General features: G+C 41.4%; 1 protein-coding gene and 1 pseudogene across 1 annotated transcript in view; both read right to left on the bottom strand.

The window, feature by feature from the left end:
- FAM124A (family with sequence similarity 124 member A) overlaps positions 1–20251 on the bottom strand; it is a 79629-nt gene that overhangs the window by 42536 nt on the left and 16842 nt on the right. The window contains exon 2 of the mRNA XM_075563487.1: positions 19946–19977. Within this exon, the coding sequence (XP_075419602.1) occupies positions 19946–19977 (32 nt within the window). The remainder of the gene's footprint in view (positions 1–19945; positions 19978–20251) is intronic.
- LOC142461562 (ATP-dependent RNA helicase DDX50 pseudogene) lies at positions 2807–8334 on the bottom strand (annotated as a pseudogene).

The following is a 20251-nucleotide window of genomic DNA, read 5'->3' as shown; positions in this document are numbered from 1 at the left end:
TCCTATGTATTCCAAGTGTAGTCCCTGTAAATACCATGTGTATTCCATTCCATTGACTTATGTTGTTGAAAAGGGTATTAAAATAAGGAATGTACTGGTCTTAGTGATTTCCAACATGCAATCTCCATCACTTCTATTTGAAGTAATAATTTCTTTTGTAAGAGTTAATACCAAACTAGTCCCAAGGAGTTGGAGATTGAAGAGGTCTCCAGATCTTCCAAGATGCTAATCTGTTCCATTTCTCCCACATTCCTCCCTTGAGTATATTCCTTCACATTTCTGGCTCTGTGAATCCCTGCAGTGTCCCACAGAAACCCATGGGATTGTGAAGAAATGTCTCATGAGGGGGTGGGTTCTGTTCAGTCCACAATCCAAGGTCAAGCAGGGGTAAGTCAGAGCAGATGCACTCGACTCAAGGCCTCTGCCAGTGATGCAGGGCTCAGTGCCATCCTACACAGCTGGATGGCATTGCAGGCAATCCTTTATTACCAACATGATATTTTCCAACTGCTTATCTTTCTTCATGTCTACCTTTTGCATTCTTATCATCAGTAATTATCAATGCATCTTGATCACATGTTGATCCATTTCAGACTGCAGAAATTGGTAAACATCTATAATTTCTTCATTTGTGGCATTAATGGTTGATTAATAAATCTGAATAATTTTCATCTTGACTGGCCTTCTTTGTAGATGTATGGATAGTTTCCTGCCGCTGACAGTTTTGTACTTCAGGTTAGATCCTGAAATGTTCTTTTGGATAAGGACTGTGACACCATTCCTCTTCAATTTGTCATTCCCAACATAGTGGACCATATGACTATCTGATTCAAAACAGCCAACACCTGCCATTTCATCTCACTAAAATATAATACATGAACTAAGTATATAAATCTTTATGCATTCCATTTCATTTTGTATAAATTCCTAAAATTATACTTTGTATATTCCACATCCCCATTATTAATTAACATATATTTGAAGTGGCTTGTTCTCATTTTGAGTCATGCTACCTCAACAAATTAAGGGTCTGAGAGCTTTGTTTCATCCACATCATTAAAGTCAACTCTACTTCCTGCTTGCTTCGGCAGCACATATACTAAAGTCAACCCTACTTGGAGGAGGCAGCTCTCTCCAGTCATATTTTGAATGGTTTTCAACCTTATGAACTCATCTTCAGGAACAAATACAATCTTCCACTGCTATTCATAAACTCAAAGTGCCTGATCCTTCGGAAGTGGGCTGCCTCTTCCTTCTTTCTCGTCTGTCTTAAGTCTGGAAGTGCCATTGAAACTGGCTCAGAAAGGAGTAGTTGAGCTCTTAGTGTCATGGCTCCCAGTATCACAGTAAGCTAACATAGTCGGATGAGTGACCAAGGGAGTGAACGAGTGGTGGCTTGCTTATATACACTACAGCAATTATCAACAGGTCCACCGGTGTTCTTCCTCAAGCACTGTACGTTTTTGGTAAAAGATACAGTAAAAGTTTTTTGTTGTTTTGTTTTTTAATTCAAAGGTATAACTGGATAAGTAGAATTGTTTACCATCATTCCTTTTTTAACAGTGCACATATAGTTTTATTATGAAAGGAAAGATATACAGATAAGTTAAGCAAACGTAATACAAAAATGACATCCTAAGATGGCCAACTTTGAAAGTAGCAGACACATATCTCAATTATGATGACCTAATTTTTGGTAGGTAATATGCATGATTAGGCAGAAGTAGGCAATCTCACACTGGTATATTAACTATCAAATGCTCAGTAAAAACTCCATTTGTGGCAGAAGTAGGACAAGCATGATGGTGGGCAGAAAGAAGGTGAAAGTAAACAGAGGAATGGATCTAGCAAGCAAAGATAAGGATAGAGGTATAAGCTTAGGTGTGTACCTACGTTAATATATTAATTCATAACAATAGAGGTATTGGCCCGTGTACTTATATGGCAATACACTGAGGTTGTGGATTGACTTCAGCCTCTGCTCAAGCCTTCCCTCAATGCAAGAACACTTTGTTCTAACAACCTGGCACCCTCCCAGCAAATGTGGTGAAGAAAGCTGATGGTGCCCAGCTATCAAAAGATATAGTGTCTGGGGTCTTAAAAGCTTGAAGGTAAACAAGCGGCCATCTAACTCAGAAGCAACAAGCCCACATGGAAGAAGCAAACCAGCCTGTGAGATCATGAGGTGTCACTGGGACTGGGTAGCAGGCATCAGAAGACCCAAAACATACAGACAAACAAACAAACCATATTGTTGAGAAAGAGGGGGATTGCAGCAGAGACCCAAAGCCCCTCTGTATACAATGGAACATCCCCTGACAGAGAGGTCACAGGGGTGGGATGAGTCAGTCAGGGAGGAGTAAAGCACTGATGAAACATACAATACTCCTCTGGTTCCTACTCTACTACTGCCTTTCACTTTGGGCTAGACTGGAGCATGTGCACAGGTACAGATAATACATAAGAGCTTATGACACATGGAATCAAGGTATAGAAATGGAAGTAGTGATACCAGAAGGGTAGGGGGGAGGTGGGGAGAAGAGGGGATGATCGACACATAACTGTACCCCCCCAAAGGGATGAACAACAAAGACTATGGGGGGGAGGGAGACAGCTGTCAGTGTAAGATATGAAAATAATAATGATTTATAATTTGTCAAGGGGCAACGAGGGTTGGGAGGGGGTGTGGAAAAAGAGGAGCTGACACCCAGGGCTCAATTGAAAATAAATGTCTAGAAAATAATATGTACAAATGTGCTTGATACAATAGATATATGGATTGTTACAAAAGCTGTAAAATAAAATGTCAAAACAAAACAACTCCATTTGTGGCTTCGCTTGATCGATTTCTATTTCCACTTTGTTTCTACTGTCTTGTTGACATCCTGACTGACATCCCTGTCAACTCTGTCTACCTGACCGGCCACCTGGCTCCTCATTGTATTCTTCCATTTCAGGTAATTTGGCTAACACTGAGCACATCCAGTCTGAGTCATGACATTATGCCTGCAATATGACTCAGGTGAAACATCAAAGCAAACACCCATATTTCTGTTAGGAGGCACATTCTGGTAACTGGGAACACAGCACGGTTGACATCTTGTATTTCTTCTGTGATTTCCAATCTCATGGTCACACACTCCTAATCAGAGGTGATTAAGTATCTTACTTCAAAGTCTGATGCCCCTGAGATGTGTCTAATGCTGTAGCCAAATCATCCACTGCCCCATTTTCTTCTATCAGTCTCTGACCTGATCGTTGGAAAAAATCAACAGGACCATAAAAACCAGACTCCCGAGACCTGGTGGTATCCATGTTTTTAGATTTAACTAAATCCACAGAAGGAACAGCTACATATTTAAAAGTAATACCTGCTTTTTGTTCCACATACCTTAGTATGCTCTTTCTCTTGGTTAATAAAAACATATGCAAATTCCTATCCAGCCAGTTCTACCCATGTGTTGGTACGATGGATGTAGGACTCCTTTGAATCACCAAGTCAACCTCAGGAATGTCCAAATCATGGGCAGCCACATTGGTGGCCACCAACATTTTAAAATGACCTTTTCTGAAGTCTTTCAGTATAATTTCTCTTTGTGACTGTGCAATGTCTCCATGTAACCAGTGGGCATTTTGTTTTATGTGCAAATTCATGGCTATTTCAATTATATTCTTTTTTATTTCACAGAAAATAACAGTGCTCCCTTCAGATTCACTATAGATTTGAAGGGCATCTCCAGTGACTGCTGGCCTCTGAGACCTATGGCACTGGATGGCCAAATGTTCCACAGCAGTTGCAGCGTTCTGAGTTATTTTTCCAAGACCAATCTGTGCATATTTCTTTCTTTCTTTCTTTCTTTCTTTCTTTCTTTCTTTCTTTCTTTCTTTCTTTCTTTCTTTCTTTCTTCTTCTTCTCCTCTTGCTCCTCCTCATTGCAATTTTGCAAACCCTCTGTTAGGATTCATGGCTAATATCTTCAACTTGTTCAGCAAAACCTAATTCTAACATTTGATCCACCTAATCAAGAACAACATGATATAATTTTGAAAGACCCAATTGGATGCTCTGCAAATGGCCTTTGATATGACCTGGGGTCCCAACCAAGATGTCAATAGCATCTTGAATATGATTAATTTGGTTTTGATATGATGTTCTACCATAAAAAGATGCCACACTGAGTTTCCAGATTTATCTTTGAAGTCTTTGACTACTTGGTTTGCCAGTCTCCTTGTTGGTGCCAAAACAAGTACCTTTGGTCAGCAGCTTTTAATTAATTATTTTTTTTGTTTGTTTTTTTGGGAGGGGGCGCCTGGATCAGCAGCTTTTAAAAATGATCTCTGGATTTCTCCGTAGTCTTTCAGACAAGGGGAAAGCAAAAGAGACCGTCTTTCCTGTCCCTGTCTGTTCCTCAGCAATTAAATCCTTCCCTTCATATACAGGATCAAAGGTCTTAACTTGAGTGGGAAAGATAAATCTTACCCTGTGATCTTTCAGAAGTTTAATGGTCTCTTCTGAAATAGGAAACTGGAGAAGGCTCTTTCTTTCTGTTCATGCGTTAGGGTCTCCTATAGTTTATTATCACTTGATTTATTGGGTGGAACTGTCCAAGGATGATGCTCTCTTCGATTTTTCAAAATAGTTTTATTGGCACTTAATCCATATATTATACAATCCAATAGGGTAACCATCTCAAGAAGAGTTGTACAACCTTCACCACAATCATTAGTACTATTAGGGGTAGAGTGGCAGGAGATAAGGTCAACAAGTAGAAGTCTATTGGATTGTTATCCACCACTGAGGGAATTACAGACAAAGAGATTAAGAAGGCCGTATCCTTCATAATAGCCAAGCATAAACAGAAATATCTAGGGATATACCTAACCAAAAAACAAAAGATCTGTATGAGGAAAACTACAGAACATTAGTACAAGACCAAAAGGAACCTTCACAAATGGAAGAATATCCCTTGATTGTGGATTGGAAGACTCGATATTGTAAAGATGTCAATCCTGTCTATGTCACAATATAAACTCAATGCAATCCCAATACAAATGTCAACATCATTTTTCAAAGAAATGGTAAAACTGAGTACCGAGTTCATATGGAAAGAGAAGAAGCCAGAATTGGCAATGAAGAACTAAGTGGGCAGGCTTGCACTAGCTGACTTTAAAACTTATTATATAACCACAGTTGTCAAAACAGCATGGTACTGGTAAAGGATAGGTATTTGGGCCAATAGATAAGAAGAGAAAATCCAGAAATTAAAACAACAGCATACAGACAACTGATCTTTGACAAAGTCCCAAAATTATGAAATGGGAAGCAGATGCCCTGTTCAACAAATGGTGCTGGGAAAGCTGGCTATCAGCCTTCAGAAGAATGAAACAAGATCCTTACCTCACTCCATACACAAGAACAAACTCAAGTTGGAACACAGATCTCAAAGTAAAACTCCAAACTACCAAGATCGTCAATGAGAAAATTGGGACAAAGCCAAGGACCTTAACACAGGGAATACATGGGCTATCAGAAATAAGGAAGGCTATAAATCCCAAGAAAGATAAAACAGATGAATGAGATCTACTAAAGATAGAACACTTGTGTACATTGAAAGACTTCATCAAGAGAGTAATAAGAGAGCCCAAGGATTGGGAGAAGATATTTAGTAATGACATATCAAAAAAAGGGCTTATTACTAAAATCTACAGAATCCTACAAGCTTACAACAAGAAAAAAATGAATAGCCCACTGAGGAGGTGGGCAAAAGACTTGAACAGAAGATTCACAAAGGAGGAAATCTGAATGGCCAATAAACATATGAGAAAAATTTCCTGAGCACTAGCCATCCGGGAAATGCAAATCAAAACATTTATGAGATACCACTATAGCTCCCACAAAGTCAGCCCAATTCAAGAAAACAGAAAGCAACAAATGTTGGAGGGGGTGTGGTGAGATAGGAATGCTCGTTCACTGCTGGTGGTCTTGTAGATACATACAGCCACTGTCGAAAGCAATTTGGTGATACCTAAAACAGATGGAAATTGAGCTACCTTATGACCCAGCAATTCCACTATGGGATATATACCCAGAAGAAATAAGAAACAGACTAAACATCTGCTCTCCAGTGTTCATAATTGCACAGTTCACAATAGCAAAGAATTGGAAACAGCTTAAATTTCCATCAATAGATGAATGGATTAAAAACTTTGGTACATACACACAATGGAACACTACACATCCCTGAAAAATAGTGATGAAATGGAAACACCTCATCTTGTGTAAAGAGTTGCAGGATATTATGCTGAGTGAAGGTACCTAAGCACAAAATGTCAAGTACAACATGAGTCCACTGAGATAAGTTCAAACAGCAGAACAGACATAAGGGAAAATGCACACAACACATAATTTCCTGGCTAAGGACCAGATGTTCTGGCATGAGCCAGACCAAACACAATGATTCATATGTCTTCTGACTCAGGAGGGCAGCACTTGGCACCCCATCTGAACTGATTTGGGGTAACACACAATGAGAGTCTAAAGGTGTAACAGTGGGGGCACTAGTCTGCTTCATCCCTGACAGCACGACTAGCAGTGAGGACTTTTAGGATGTGAGTCTTTCGGACACGAATACGTAAGACTAAAAGGGTGTATGTATTGTTAAGTAAGCAGGACCCAGAATACGTAACCCTGAAAGAAATGGGGACTGACTGGTGGTTTATAACATGTCCGCTCTCTATTTAACAGATATCCATCTGTTCTATGTCAGGATCCCTGTTAGACTTGTGACTATATATTTGGTTGTTTTGGGGTTTTTTTGGTTTATCTGTACAAGATAGGCAATCTTACGGAGACAGTGAATGGACCTACAGTTCCTAGGGGGCAAGGGAAGGGAGGAGGCAGGATGAGGTAAGCAGAGAAAAAAAATGATGGGTACAGGGGAACAGTAAGGATTCTAAAATTGATGGCAAGGAGGGTGTAGCTTTCCTGGTTATGCTTGTATCTGAGAGGAATTACTGAGAGGTGAATGATGGGTAAACAAGATAGTGGGGTAGGAGAAAAAAGAAAATGAGGAAAGAAAGAAAAAAAGTATACATATATATCAATATATGTATTTGTTTATATATGTATATATATGCAAATGCAACAAGGAAGCAGATGGACTTTGGGCCTCTATTTAAATCTTACCTCAGTACAAGAATGGTTTATTCCAATAATGTGGCACTGTATGATACTCACCTTCCTGACATTATCACTGAAGGCAAAATGGGTGCACAAGCAAATGTGTTGAAGAAAGCTGATGGTGCCAGGCTATTAAAAGATATAGCATCTGGGGTCTTAAAGGCTTGTAGTTAAACAAGCATCCATCTAGCAGGGAAGCAAGAAAGTCCACATAGAAGCAGCATGAGGTGTCGATGGGAAGAGGTATCAGAAATTTAAAAACAAGCAACCAAATCAGTGTGAAGGGGAGTGGATGTAGTGGAGACCCCAAACCCATCTGTAAGATAATTGGACAGGTCCTCTCAGAAGGGCCACATAGAAGGGATGATAAATCCAGGGTGTGATACAGCACTGATGAACCACGTAACTATCCTCTAGTTCTTTAATATTGCCTCCCCTTACTAATATAGTTTTTTTTACCTCATTAATCGTGTCAGATTTGCATATGTTCATTTGTATATTAAAGATCATTTGATACAAGATAGATAACCCTTTAGAAAGAGTAACCGAAGTAATGGTTCCTTGGGGGTATGGGAAGAAAGGGGGGAGAAAGGAGGAACAGGGAGTGGACAGCATTGATGACTATAACCCCAGTTGATGAGATTGAACAACAGAATTGTATGTGAATGGATGTATAAGATATATATATGTATATATGTATATATATATAACTGGGGGTATGATGGGGGAGGGAGGGGATAAAGGAGAGCAAATATCAAGGGGTTTAAGAAGAAAGAAAATGTTTTGAAACTGAATGTGGTAGCAATTGTACAATACTGCTTGATGTAATTGAACTATGGAATATTATATTTGTAAGAGCTCCCCATAAAATGATTTAAAAATATTGCCATTAGGCAGATCTTTTCTTCTTGATTTATGAGATTTAAAGAATCCATATGAAAGTTTATTAAAACCGTCTTCAGTGTCTCCATTTAGTTTCTAGATGTTCTAAGGGCCAAAAAAATGAAAACGAAAGAGAAGCTAAATGGAGAAGTCAGAAAGAAGAGAAAACGATTTCTCACAGGAGTATTAATGGTACCTAGACCTCCTTCCATTGCTCTTTTGCCTCTCCTTTCTCTGGCTCTCTGACTCCTCCATGGGTCCCTCCAGCTCCATAATGCCCTCCCCCCCCAGAGGGGTTTTCTACACATTACTTGCTGCCATCACTTCCTTCAGGGCACTGTGCCCACAGGCAACAACAGCATGAAAGGAAGCGGGGGCGGGGTGGTGGGCAAGTTAGGACCGTGCCAAGCACTGTATGTTTTGATGTTACCTTTCCCATCTACACTCTAGAAGTGATTTCTCCTCTAACACAATCCCAGGTAGCCACTAAGGAACATTAATGTCTACATACTTAGCTGTTCATATTATTTCACAGTAGTGAAAACATATGAGGGGCTTTAAAAAGTTTGTGGAAAAAAATCCATTATTCTTTAAATCTATTTTTCCATGAACTTTGTGAAGCATTCTCACATTTATTTACTGAACCATTTTACAGACATGTAAAATTCACATCATAGTTATTTTTTATTGACTCGTTTCTCTCCAAGTTTATATATATATGGTCCAAGGTATTTCTAAAGCTCTTTTTTCTTTACTGTTGAGTGGTATTCCATAAAGTTTTAAATGGCTGTGACTTTTTCAAAGAAATATCACCAAATCTTTCTTCTGAGGTGCACCTGTGTTGACTCAAATTTCTAGTCTTTTGATTAGCAGTTAAGCACATGATGTTTACATTACCAGGGGACTTCATCCCCATTTTTGAGAGTAGAAAACCAAGGCTCAGAGAGGTGAAGTGACTTGCTATGATGACCCAGAGTTCATGGCTGAGGACTTTGCACGGTGGTTCTAAACCTGTGGGTTGTGACCCCTCTGGGGGTCGAATGACCCTTTCACAGGGATCGCCTGATTCATAACAGTAGCAAAATTACAGTGATGAAGTAGCAGCAAAAATCATTTTATGGTTTGGGGGTCACTACAACATGAGGGTCGCGGCATTAGAAAGGCTGGAACCACTGACTAAGCAGGTATTACGGCTCCAGACTCTGTGGTGCGTGTACACAGTGCCAGCGTGTTCTGTAGAGAAGTTGTCCACAGTCTCTGGGCTTTCACCTTCACAGCCATCCTCATTCACTTATGGCCACGCTGCCTCCGTCTCACTGCCTTCAGGATCCCCCACCTTAGCCCACTGGCTGTCTGCCTTGCTACAAAGCGACAACCTGGCTTCACATCCAGGCTCCTGACGAAGAACAAACTAGAAACTGCCTCCTGTTGACACATGCACTGGATTTTCCATCTGAGCAGGGGCCTTGAGGACACCTCAGATGGGTCAGCCTGGCCAGTGGGTGCAGGAGTGGAGAGGCAAGCAGCACGGCAAGGAGTGGAGAGGGTGCAGCAAGAGCGCCTGTAGATAGACCGAGAGATTGAGATGAAAGGGCCTGAGCCAGGCACTCCTGAATTACAACAGACCTGTCTGGGTGCACAGCGCTGTCCCCTCCGTGAACTGCACACAAGTTTCCAGTGAGTGGGGACACCAGCCACCCTGGAGTTTGTGTCACCGAGTGACAGCTTACAGCTCTGCAAAAGGCGAGATGCTCAGCCTGGACGGAGAGGAGAGGGCTCCAAAGACACTTCACCAAACAGCATTTAAGTCTGGGCAGCTTGGGAGGCAGCTGAGACTGAGTGAGTGAGGAACGTGAGGGTGGGATGGTTAAAAAGCTGCCCCAGTAAAGTTAAGAAGAACTCAGGGACATTAGTGTGTTCTGGCTATCGCCAGCACATGCTGGCTCCACATATTTCTAAACCATATGGCTGGAGGACTATAGAATGCAGCCCCCAGTGATCATCAGGGACTAGGGTTACACACACCAGAGGATGTCTGTTTTTGTGGAGACTGAGGAAACCAACCATTTGAGGGGAAGGGAGACGTGTGAATAATTAATTGCCATGAAAAGCCTCTGCACCTCCCTGGAGAAGCCGAGCCAATCATGTCTTTATCATATCTATTACACATCATCTTCAGGGCCTCACAGACCACCTGTCCTTAGTGCAAAACACAGACCCAAACAGCCCAGCTGCCAGACCAATTTCCTCAGGGTTGGTTAGATGATATGAGTTGTTCACACAAGTTGTTCACTATAGTTGTGAGGCTTTTGAATTAATTTGTGCTTCCTAAAGGCAGAGGAGGATTCTTTTTGAGTGATAGTTAATCCAACTCTCCTTTAGTAAATTGAAAAAACAAACAACTGTAAATAAAGCACGGTATTTGTTCAGGCTTTCTAGGAGATTGAGGGTGTACGTGATTATTAACGACATTTTTCCAATACAATAGCTCATATTCCTCCATATCTTTTTCAAATTAATTAGAAACAAATTATGACAATAGCAACCATTTTAAAGCTCTTATGATTTGCTAGTCACCATCCTGAAAGCTTTATATACATACACTCTCACTTAATCTTCAGGACCACATTTTAAAGCCAAAAAACCAAACCTGCTGGTGTGAAGTCGATTCTGACCCCATAGCAGGCACATGTGTGTCAGATTAGCACTGCTCCATGGAGTTTTCTTAGCTATCATCTTATAGAGGCAGATCAACATGCCTTTCTAACATTGTGTCATTAAACCCAAACCAAACTCACTGCCACTGAGTGGACGCTAACCCATCGCAAGCCCCTTGTGGGTTCCCCAGACTGTAACTGTTTATGGGAGGTGAAAGTCTTGTTTTCTTCCCACAAAGCACCTGGCTTTGAACCACATACTTTGCTCAATAAGAAATTACTATACCATTAGGTGAATTCAAACCTCCAGCCTTCCAGTTAGTAGCTGAGCAGGAAGCATTTGAAGCACCTACAATCAACGGTCACAGAAGCAGCTGCCAAGAAATCGAACCAGTCAATTGCATTGCTGAAATCTGCTGCACTTTAAAGACCTCTTTAAAGTTTTAGAGTGCAAAGAGATCACTTTGAGGACAAAAATGTATCTGACTCAACCTATCTTTTTAATTGTTTCACATGCATGTGAAAACCGAACAACTAGTAAGAAAGACCAAAGAGGAATTGATGCATTTGTTGAAGAAGACTGAAAGTACCACAGAATTCCAGAAGAACAAACAAATCTGTCTTGGAATAAGTACAGAAAGAATCAAGAAAGGCAAGAAATCACCTCACAAACTTTGGACATGTTATCAGGAGAAAGCAGTGCCTGGAAAAGGGCATCATGCTTGTTTAAAGTAGAGAATAAATGAAAAATAGGAACACTGTCAAGGAGGTAGATTGACACAGTGGTTGTAACAATGGGTTTAAGAATAACAATTCTGAGGGTGGTGTAAGGCTGAGTCAGTGTTTCCTTCTGTTGTGCATAGGGCTGTTAAGATCCGTAACTGACCTTGACGGCAACTAAGTACTACAAGGACATTAACATGATTATACAGATATATTATCTCCATCTTTCAGATGAAATGCTAACCACTTTGCCAAAGGCAAAGAACAGAGTCAGAAATGGGTGCGTAAGTAAATGTGGTGAGGAAAGCTAATGGTGCCCGGCTATCAAAAGATACAGTGTCTGGGGTCTTAAAGGCTTGAAGGTAAACAAGTGGCCATCTAGCACAGAAGCAACAAAGCCCACATGGAGGAAGCACACCAGCCTGTGTGATCACGAGGTGTCGAAGGGATCAGGTATCAGGCATCAAAGTACAAAAAATATCATATCATTGTGAATAAGGAGGAATGCGGAGTGGGAACCCAAAGCCCATCTGTAGGCAACTGGACATCCCTTTACAGAAGGGTCCGCGGGGAGGAGATGAGCCAGTCAGGGTACAGTGTAGCAATGATGAAACATACAACTTTCCTCTAGTTCTTAAATGCTTCCTGCCCTTCCCTCACCCCCAATATCATGATCCCAAGTCTACCTTACAAATCTGGCTAGACCAGAGGATGTACACTGGTACAGATAGGAATTGGAAACACAGGGAATCCAGGACAGATGATCCCTTCAGGACCAGTGGTGAGAGTGGTGATACTGGGAGGGTGGAAGGAAGGGTAGAGAGGGGGAACTGATTACAAGGATCTACACATAACCTCCTCCCTGGGGGATGGGAAACAGAAAAGTGGGTGAAGGGAGATATCAGACAGTGTAAGGCATGACAAAATAATAATAATTTATAAATTATCAAGGATTTATGAAAGAGGAGGATAGGGAGGGAGGGGAAAATGAGGAGCTGATACCAAGGGCTTAAGTAGAAAGCAAATGTTTTGAGAATCATGATGGCAACACATGTACAAATGTGCTTGACACAATGGATGGATGTATGGATTGTGATAAGTGTTGTACAAGCTCCCAGTAAAATGATTAAAAAAAAAAAAGAACAGAGTCTGAGTCTGAACCCCCAAATCTGTCCTCCTACCTTCAAAGCCCACCATCTGGTTTTCTTTCCAAAACTCATCCTGCTTAGCTGGAGCACTGAACTGTGGCCCAGCTTTTTCCTGGCGGGAGATTCCCCATGAATGGACACGCCCTGCCCTGGGATACGCAACTAAGCCCAAGAATGGTGAAAAAAAAAGGACCGGGCGGGAGCTCCTTCTCCCTGCTGAGGTCCCTACGCTGAGTTCCAGCTTGGCTGTCTCAATGCTGCCTGTACCAGGATCGCTCGCTGTCCTTCTCCGTGACCTGTGCTTCTGTCAGCGTTGCCAGCATCATCATTATCATTGTGCCTGCTGGAATGGGCACACACTTCACAAAGCAATCATGTCCAGTGAAAGGCTCAGACCCCTCATTACAAAGGGGATCATGTCTGGTCCCTAGCCTTCACCCTGTGTAACACTGTAACTTCCACAGCTTGGCTAATAAACATATAACTTAGGTTGTCATAGGATGTTAAATAATACATATCTCACTTAATGCCCATAATTAACCTATACTTTTCTTCCTGATAGCTCTCTTGAACGCTTTCCTACTGGGAAAGTACCCAACCAAAGAAAGCCATTTTCAGTTATAACTAGATCTATGCCCCTGAACATGTGCAGAAAGGGTAGTCGGGTGACTGCAAAATGAAAGCGCTTTGGTCAGAGGAACAAAAACTTGTCGTGCCTACTTAAGGTATTAAAGAGCAATACTGTCATAAAAAAATGTCACAAAGACATCACCAGACCAAGTCAGACAACATTTAAAATCTAGAGGTCAGGCAAGCTATTTTCTGGTCAAGAATCATACTCCTGCCCTAATGCATATTTATGATCATTCCTTGAAATATGTTTCATATTCAAAATCCCCTCAACTTCCTTCCTGGTTTTGACATGGTGAATATAGATCAGGACAGAAAGCAGGGGCAGAAGAGGCTGCGAGTTCAGGGTGCTGTGGAAAGATGCAGAGAGCCTGCTTGCCCACCTCCCCTCCCCCACTCCTCATGATGGTTCCCAGAATGCTTGAAATAACGGCTTTCAAAAGAGCTTCCAAATTCCTTCCTGGGAGTGACTATTCATCTGGAATGCAATGAATAACCTGCCTTAATCTCCTTTTCCAGTTTTCAAAGACCACTTCTGAAACCTCTGAATTAAAGAAAAAACTGGAAGCAATTCCCACATCCCTACCAAAACTTAAGCGACAATAATCTCAAACTTACCTAATTATTAGTAATTTTATAATTTTGACAAAGCCTTGGGTTGGTCTGTAAGTTTGGGCTGTAAAGGGACAGGGTTAGTCCCAGTGCCAGCTCCAGCTGAAGCCGACATCAGGAGTCGGGTTGGAAATAGGGGGAGTCGTGTGACAGTGAGGTGATACCTAGGATTGTGAATATGCATGTACACAAACTCTGCTCATTCCGATGTAGAAGAGTTCTCCTCCTGCTACCTGCATTCACAGAACGTTCCTGCTATTTCTAATGAGGTTCAAAACCTGCTCGTTCTTTTTGTGTAAAGAACAAAGTAAGAAATCATTTTGGTCCTGTGGGCCTCCCAGCCTTTCTAAGGAGCAAAATTATATTATAATTGTAGTTATTTTACTATTATCTCAGATTTTTCAGAAACACCGTTAGGAATCTGTATGACTGAGAGGCGTTCTGAGCTCATTCTGAAACAAGGACAGGGCTAAGAAAGAAAGAATAGAGAGTGAGCCACACACGTCAACATCCTGCAGTTTTTACCACTCATGACGTCTTCGTCTAGGGTGAGATGTACACTGCCTCCTTGTTTGACAGATGGGAGACTGGGGGTAAATCGACGGGTTAGTCAATGGCTACACCAGAAAGAGGCTCTTCCCTTCGTACTGCATACTGTCCAGCCCCAAAGCCCTGCATTTTATTTTAATTTCGTTCTGAGCTTCATTCAAATGTATTGTTCTGATGTCCTTCCTTCCTGACAAGAAGAGGTGAGGAAAGGAAAAATTAGGAACTAACCAAACAGAAGACAAAGATATACAAGATGGTACATCCCCCGCCCCCCCCCCCCCCCAAGAAACAGACTTGTGTGGGTGGAGCCCAGTGCAGCTTTCTCAGTACCCATTTCCCACGAGGTGAGCAGGCAGCAGCTTGCTGAGTTAGTGCGCCCAGTGGCTTCGCCTGGGATGGTTCTCTCTAGTCACGGCGACGTTTTTCGTAAAAGCAGTTTCACTTGAATCTCATTTTTTGTGAAGGCTGATTTAAGAGAACAGTGTGCAGCTGTGGAATTTTGTTTCCTGCTCAAGAAAAATGCCACAGAAACCGTTGTGATGTTGAACACAACTTACAAGTACAGTGCTATGGGAAATATTCAAGTATATGAGTGGTTTTCTTGTTTCAAAAGAGGTGAAATGTTGATTGAAGACAAACCTTGTTCTGGGTGTCCGTCAACTTCATGAACAGAGGAAAATGTCCACTCATAGTGCATTTGGAGTTCATTCCACCAAGTCAGATTATTAATTAAACTTTCCATTTAGAGGTTCTGAAAAGATTGTTTTAATAGTGTGCGACAAAAAAGGCCTGATTTGTGGCAGCCAGGGGAGTCGGTTTTGCCACCATGACAATGTACCTGCTCGTGCAGCCATATCTGTGTGCCAGTTTTGGCAGAAACCAGCATGCCTCTCTTGCCCCATGTACCTGACTCACCTGACCTGGCTCTATGTGACTTCTTTTTGCTTCTGCGAATGAAGAGGGACATAAAAGGACAAGGAGAAGAGGTGAAGACCGAAACAAGGGAGGTGCAGTCAGCCATCCACAGGGATGAGTTTGAAAAATGTTTCCAAGAATGGGATTGCAGATTTGAAAAATGTATTAATTGTAATGGAGAGCACTTTGAAGGTGATAAGGTTGTTTTGTAAAAAAAATTAAATGCATAGCTTTGGGAGGACAAATTCCATTTTGGTGGGGGTTACCCTCTCGTATGAAAGTACATAAACCACATCCTGACCATGCATGTATAACACAGTAGAAGTGCTCCTGAGGGCTGCCTTGGCGATCACCTTCATGGAAGCAGATCCTCAGGCCGTTTTTCTCTGGAGCTTTTGGGTGCATTCCAATGTGGAACTAAGAGTTTGATGTGTAAGTAGTCTGAAAAGGTAGAAATGGAGCTAGGATAGCTTCAAATACCTAGCCCATCTAACCAGTGACATAGCTGCCAGTATCACAGCAAACAGTACACAAGTTAGCGCAGTATGACAAACTAACAGACAAGCCGGGGTTGCTCAGCATAATGTCCCCCAATTTTGTTCATGATATGAGGTGTTTGACATATTTGTCATGGTTCTTTAAAGATGCATAGTATTCAACTGAGCGTATGTATCAGTTTGCTTATCTATTCCTCCACAATCAATTTGCTATGTAGAGCTTGCTGCAATAAAAATGGGCATGCATATGTCTGTGTTTTTGTTCTTTATTTTTTCAGGGTATGTGTGTGTGAGGTTTATTTACAGCCCACAGACTATGGGCAAGGAAGAAACGGACAAAGCCCAGATCCTGATTGGACTTCTAGCCCCACAGCTCCGAGACAATATAGTTCTGCTCTTTAAAGGCACCCAAGAAATAGCTGCAAACATCTATTAATAATTTGAACTTGGAATGTATCAAGTATGAACCAGGAAAATCAGAAGTTGTCAAAACTTAAATGGAGTACTTAAAGATAGATATTCTAGGCCTAGGGAGCTGCAATGGACTGGTATTAGCCATTTTGAATTTAAAAATCATATGGTTTGCTATGCTAGCATGGCAAATTCAAGAGAAATAGTGTTAACTTCGTCTTCCAAAAGGACATTTGAAGACCAATCTTGAAGTACACTGCTGCCTGTGATAGGATAATATCTACCCACATACAAGGGAATCCAGTCAATACAACTATTATTCAAATGTATGCACCAACCACTAAAGCTAATGATGCAAAAATTGAAGAATTCTACCAACATCTTAAGTCTGAAACTGATCAAACATGCACTCAAACTGCAGTGATAATTGTGGGTGGTTAGAATGTAAAAGATGGAAGCAAACAGGTAGGAAAAGTAGTTGGAAACTATCATCTTAAAGCAAAGCTGCAGATTGCACGCCAGAATTTTGCAAGACTAATTTCATCGCGACAAATACCTTTCTTCAACATCATTTGGATTTCTCCAGATAGAATACACAGAAACCAAATTGACTACATCTGTGGGAAGAGATGATACAGTCAGTATTGGCAGCTAAAAACCAGGCCAGGGGCTGACTATGGAACAGATTTACAAGAATCAGAATTGACTTGCTGGCAAGTGAACTGACTGACATCCTGCTCTGTCTTTCCAGTGACTTAGGTAGCATCCCATGTCCTGCTTCTGGGAAAACTCCTTAAAAAGTGAGCAATGACATAGCTGGCAGGTTTCACTGCTCTCCCCTTTGTTTCCTTCCTGTCCAGAACAAGGATATGGTGGCTGTAGAGGAGGCAGCCACGGTGTCACTCTGAGGTAATCCTGAGGACCGAAGCCAAGAGCTGAGAACGGCGTACCAGAAAGATTAAAGGAGACTACACTAGACCTGTACTGGCTTCTCTGGACTTTTTTTTTAATGTTAGAGAAAACCAAACTCCTATTGGTTTCAGTCACGACTGGTCCAATGCATTTCCAATCACAACATACACATACTATTTCAAGAGGAAGCCCGCCACTAAGGTATGAGGCAAGAATCACTGAAGTGAAAGAAAGCACATAAGAATACTGATCCCAGATGCACCGAGAGACATTCCAGCTCAGAAACCACAATTAAATAGGGAGAGGAGAAAAGATCAGACCAAAAGACTGATTTGAGAGCGAAAATTGAGTAAAGCCTTTAGGCAAGTCGTTCATAGAAATCATTATTTTAAAATGTAGCCTCTAGGTAAAGCTGAGAGAAATGAGGATGGCGGCATAGAGAGATCACGAAAGCTTTATTAAGATTGCGAAAGCTTCGGGGAATGAGTTCAAGCCACTGGAGTATGATTCTCATTATTGCTAATGGTTCTTAATAATGAAGAGGCAATATTTGGTCTCCAGTTGGCTGAGATTATCAGAAATTTCTCACTGCAGTTAAGCTAATGAGCAACTCTAATTGGACACTAAATTACAATTCCAGATCTACAGCTTTCTTCACAGTGCCTTACTGCAAAAGAAAACGAATCTTGAACATCAATAAAGAGGATAATCGAATTAAACATCTCTCCATTTGGGAACTAATTAGAATTGAGAGTTTATCAGGATATGGGAGAAGGAAAAACAATTCAATATTTATTGATTAAAAACACAAGGGCTTTTCCTGTAAGAACTTTAAAAAAGAAAAAGTGTTCAATAACGCTGAATGGTTTTAGTCATATTGTACAGTGCTCTTACTGACTGTAAATTCCTCCCAGACACAATTTCCTGAACATAAAATTACTTGTAATTTAATATTAAATATAATTACCTCCCCTGTTCAGCATCAGTGAAATCTATTCTTACTCATTTTTACCTCATAGAATAATACCTATAAACTGGGAATTATAAATAAAGATGGATTAGCTACATTTAAAAAAGAAATGATAGCTAGATTGCCTAATTAAACCCTACTTTGGTATTGCATACTTTGCATGATTTTGTCACAGATGTAAGTTCCTTCCACATCGGGATGGGAATACTACTTGCCTACAGATACAAAAATGTAAAGGAGGGCATTTGCCAGCAGATGAGTTGGGTCATGCCCTAGAGCCAATGAACGTGCTAGGAGGAACCTGTGAGCAGAGTGCCTGCCCCAAATAACCAGTTGCCATTCGCCGTTGAGTCAATTCTGACTTTGGCAACCCCATGCATTCCAGAGGAGAACTCTGCTCCATAGAGTTTCCAGTTGCTAGTTGTTCAGAACTAGACTGCTAGGCCTTTCTTCTCAGGTGCTTCTGGGTGGAAAAGTTGGCCCATCAACTGTTCAGTTAGCGACGAGTTGGCACTAACTGTTTGCATCCCTCTCCCCAGGGACTGCATACATGACGTTGTATGTTAGCTGCCGACAAGTTGATTGGTAACTCATGGAGACCACATGGACAACAGGATCAAATTGTTGTGATTCATATAGGGGGCTCACTGGCTAATATTTTGGAATTAGATGACCAATTCTTTCTTCCTACTCTTAGTGTGGAAGCTCTGTTTAAAGCTGTTCAGCATCAAAGCAATTACCACATATACTCGAGTATAAGCCAACCCAAATATCAGCCGAGGCACCTAATTTTACCACAAAAACTACATTAAAATGCTGTAAAAACTCAGCTTATACAGGAGTATATACGGCAATAAGCCTCCACTAACAGAAGTGCAGTGTACATGAGATGCACTGTCTAGGAATCAAACCCTGGTCCCTAATGGAAAGGTATAATGCAACTATTCATCTACCACTGCCATCTAGGATGCCTGCGGAGAGAAGGTGTTTTATTAAGTGTTTGCCGAAGGAATGATTTAAGATTCAATGAAGGTATTCCTTCTAGAGGTATGTGTACTGACAAAGCCCGGGCTTGTTCCTTTATGCTTAATGTCCCCAGGGAATCCATGCCATATCAACTACTGAAATGAAGGAACAAGCTTGAGGTAGTTACTTTATTGTGTCAACCTGGCCGATAAACACATGTGGGATTAATTGAAGGGCGGAGAGATAAATGGCTCGACGAGTCTCACCATTCTTGTCTCTTGCTCTTTGATCATCGGACCAGTGTGCAGCTGCCTTGCTTGTTCTGTGCCTCAATGTGCAAGCTACACTACCTGTGGGACACCTAACCCGTGGAGTGTGTCGCTGTAATTTGAGGTTCCTTCAAGACCTGCTTTGCCACACCACTGGAGCTGGGGACTGTCGGACCCTGTCATCTGGCTGACTGTTGGTGACCTGCCTTGCTGTTTGCTGCCTGTTCCCCAATACCCTGAATTGCTCTACAGAGGACAACCCAGTGGCCCTCAAGACTTGAAGACCTGCCAGTGTCTCACAACTGTCTCACGGGAGTGAGTTGCACTGTCATTTGTTCTGCTTTATAATTTAATTAACTGTTTATTTCTTAAGTTATACATCTATCTACCTGTATAAATATATATAAAATTATTAGCATTCTGGGTAGGTTTCTCTAGAGAACCCTGTCTAACACAAGGCTTTTCCAAGAAAAACCTCTAAGAATTTTTCTCCTGTTCCCTTGGAAAGGACGCCTTTGGGGCTTCTTCCTTACTATTAAAACACGTGACAAGCAAGGGCATTAAAGGCACTGACCCCTCGGAGAACTCTTTAGACAATGAAGAAGGACATGTAAGAGGTACTTACTGCTGGCAGAGGACATGTGGCTGTAGTCAGACCTGAAACACAAAACCTCAGTATTAGCACAGTATTTGTGAAGTTACACATGACTTTCCTTTTTTTTTCTTTCTTTGCTGCGGTTTATTAAGATGGAGACTTGCAATAAGAGAAGATGGGTTCCATTAAGGCATCCGCTTTGTGGAATCTGGGGGCTGGGTGCAAGTGCTATTTTAGGATCGTTATGACATGTATAAACATCTGTGTTGACAGCTCTAGCTGCCCGTTACCAAATGTGAAGAAAAGTACACCTCAATGAGAAATGAACTTACTATA

The sequence above is a fragment of the Tenrec ecaudatus genome, chromosome 11 (genome assembly GCF_050624435.1).
Source record: "Tenrec ecaudatus isolate mTenEca1 chromosome 11, mTenEca1.hap1, whole genome shotgun sequence".
In the NCBI taxonomy this organism is placed as follows: Eukaryota; Metazoa; Chordata; class Mammalia; order Afrosoricida; family Tenrecidae; genus Tenrec; species Tenrec ecaudatus.
Note: the sequence above shows the minus strand (reverse complement) of the source record. Positions and strands in the feature narration are given on the sequence as shown.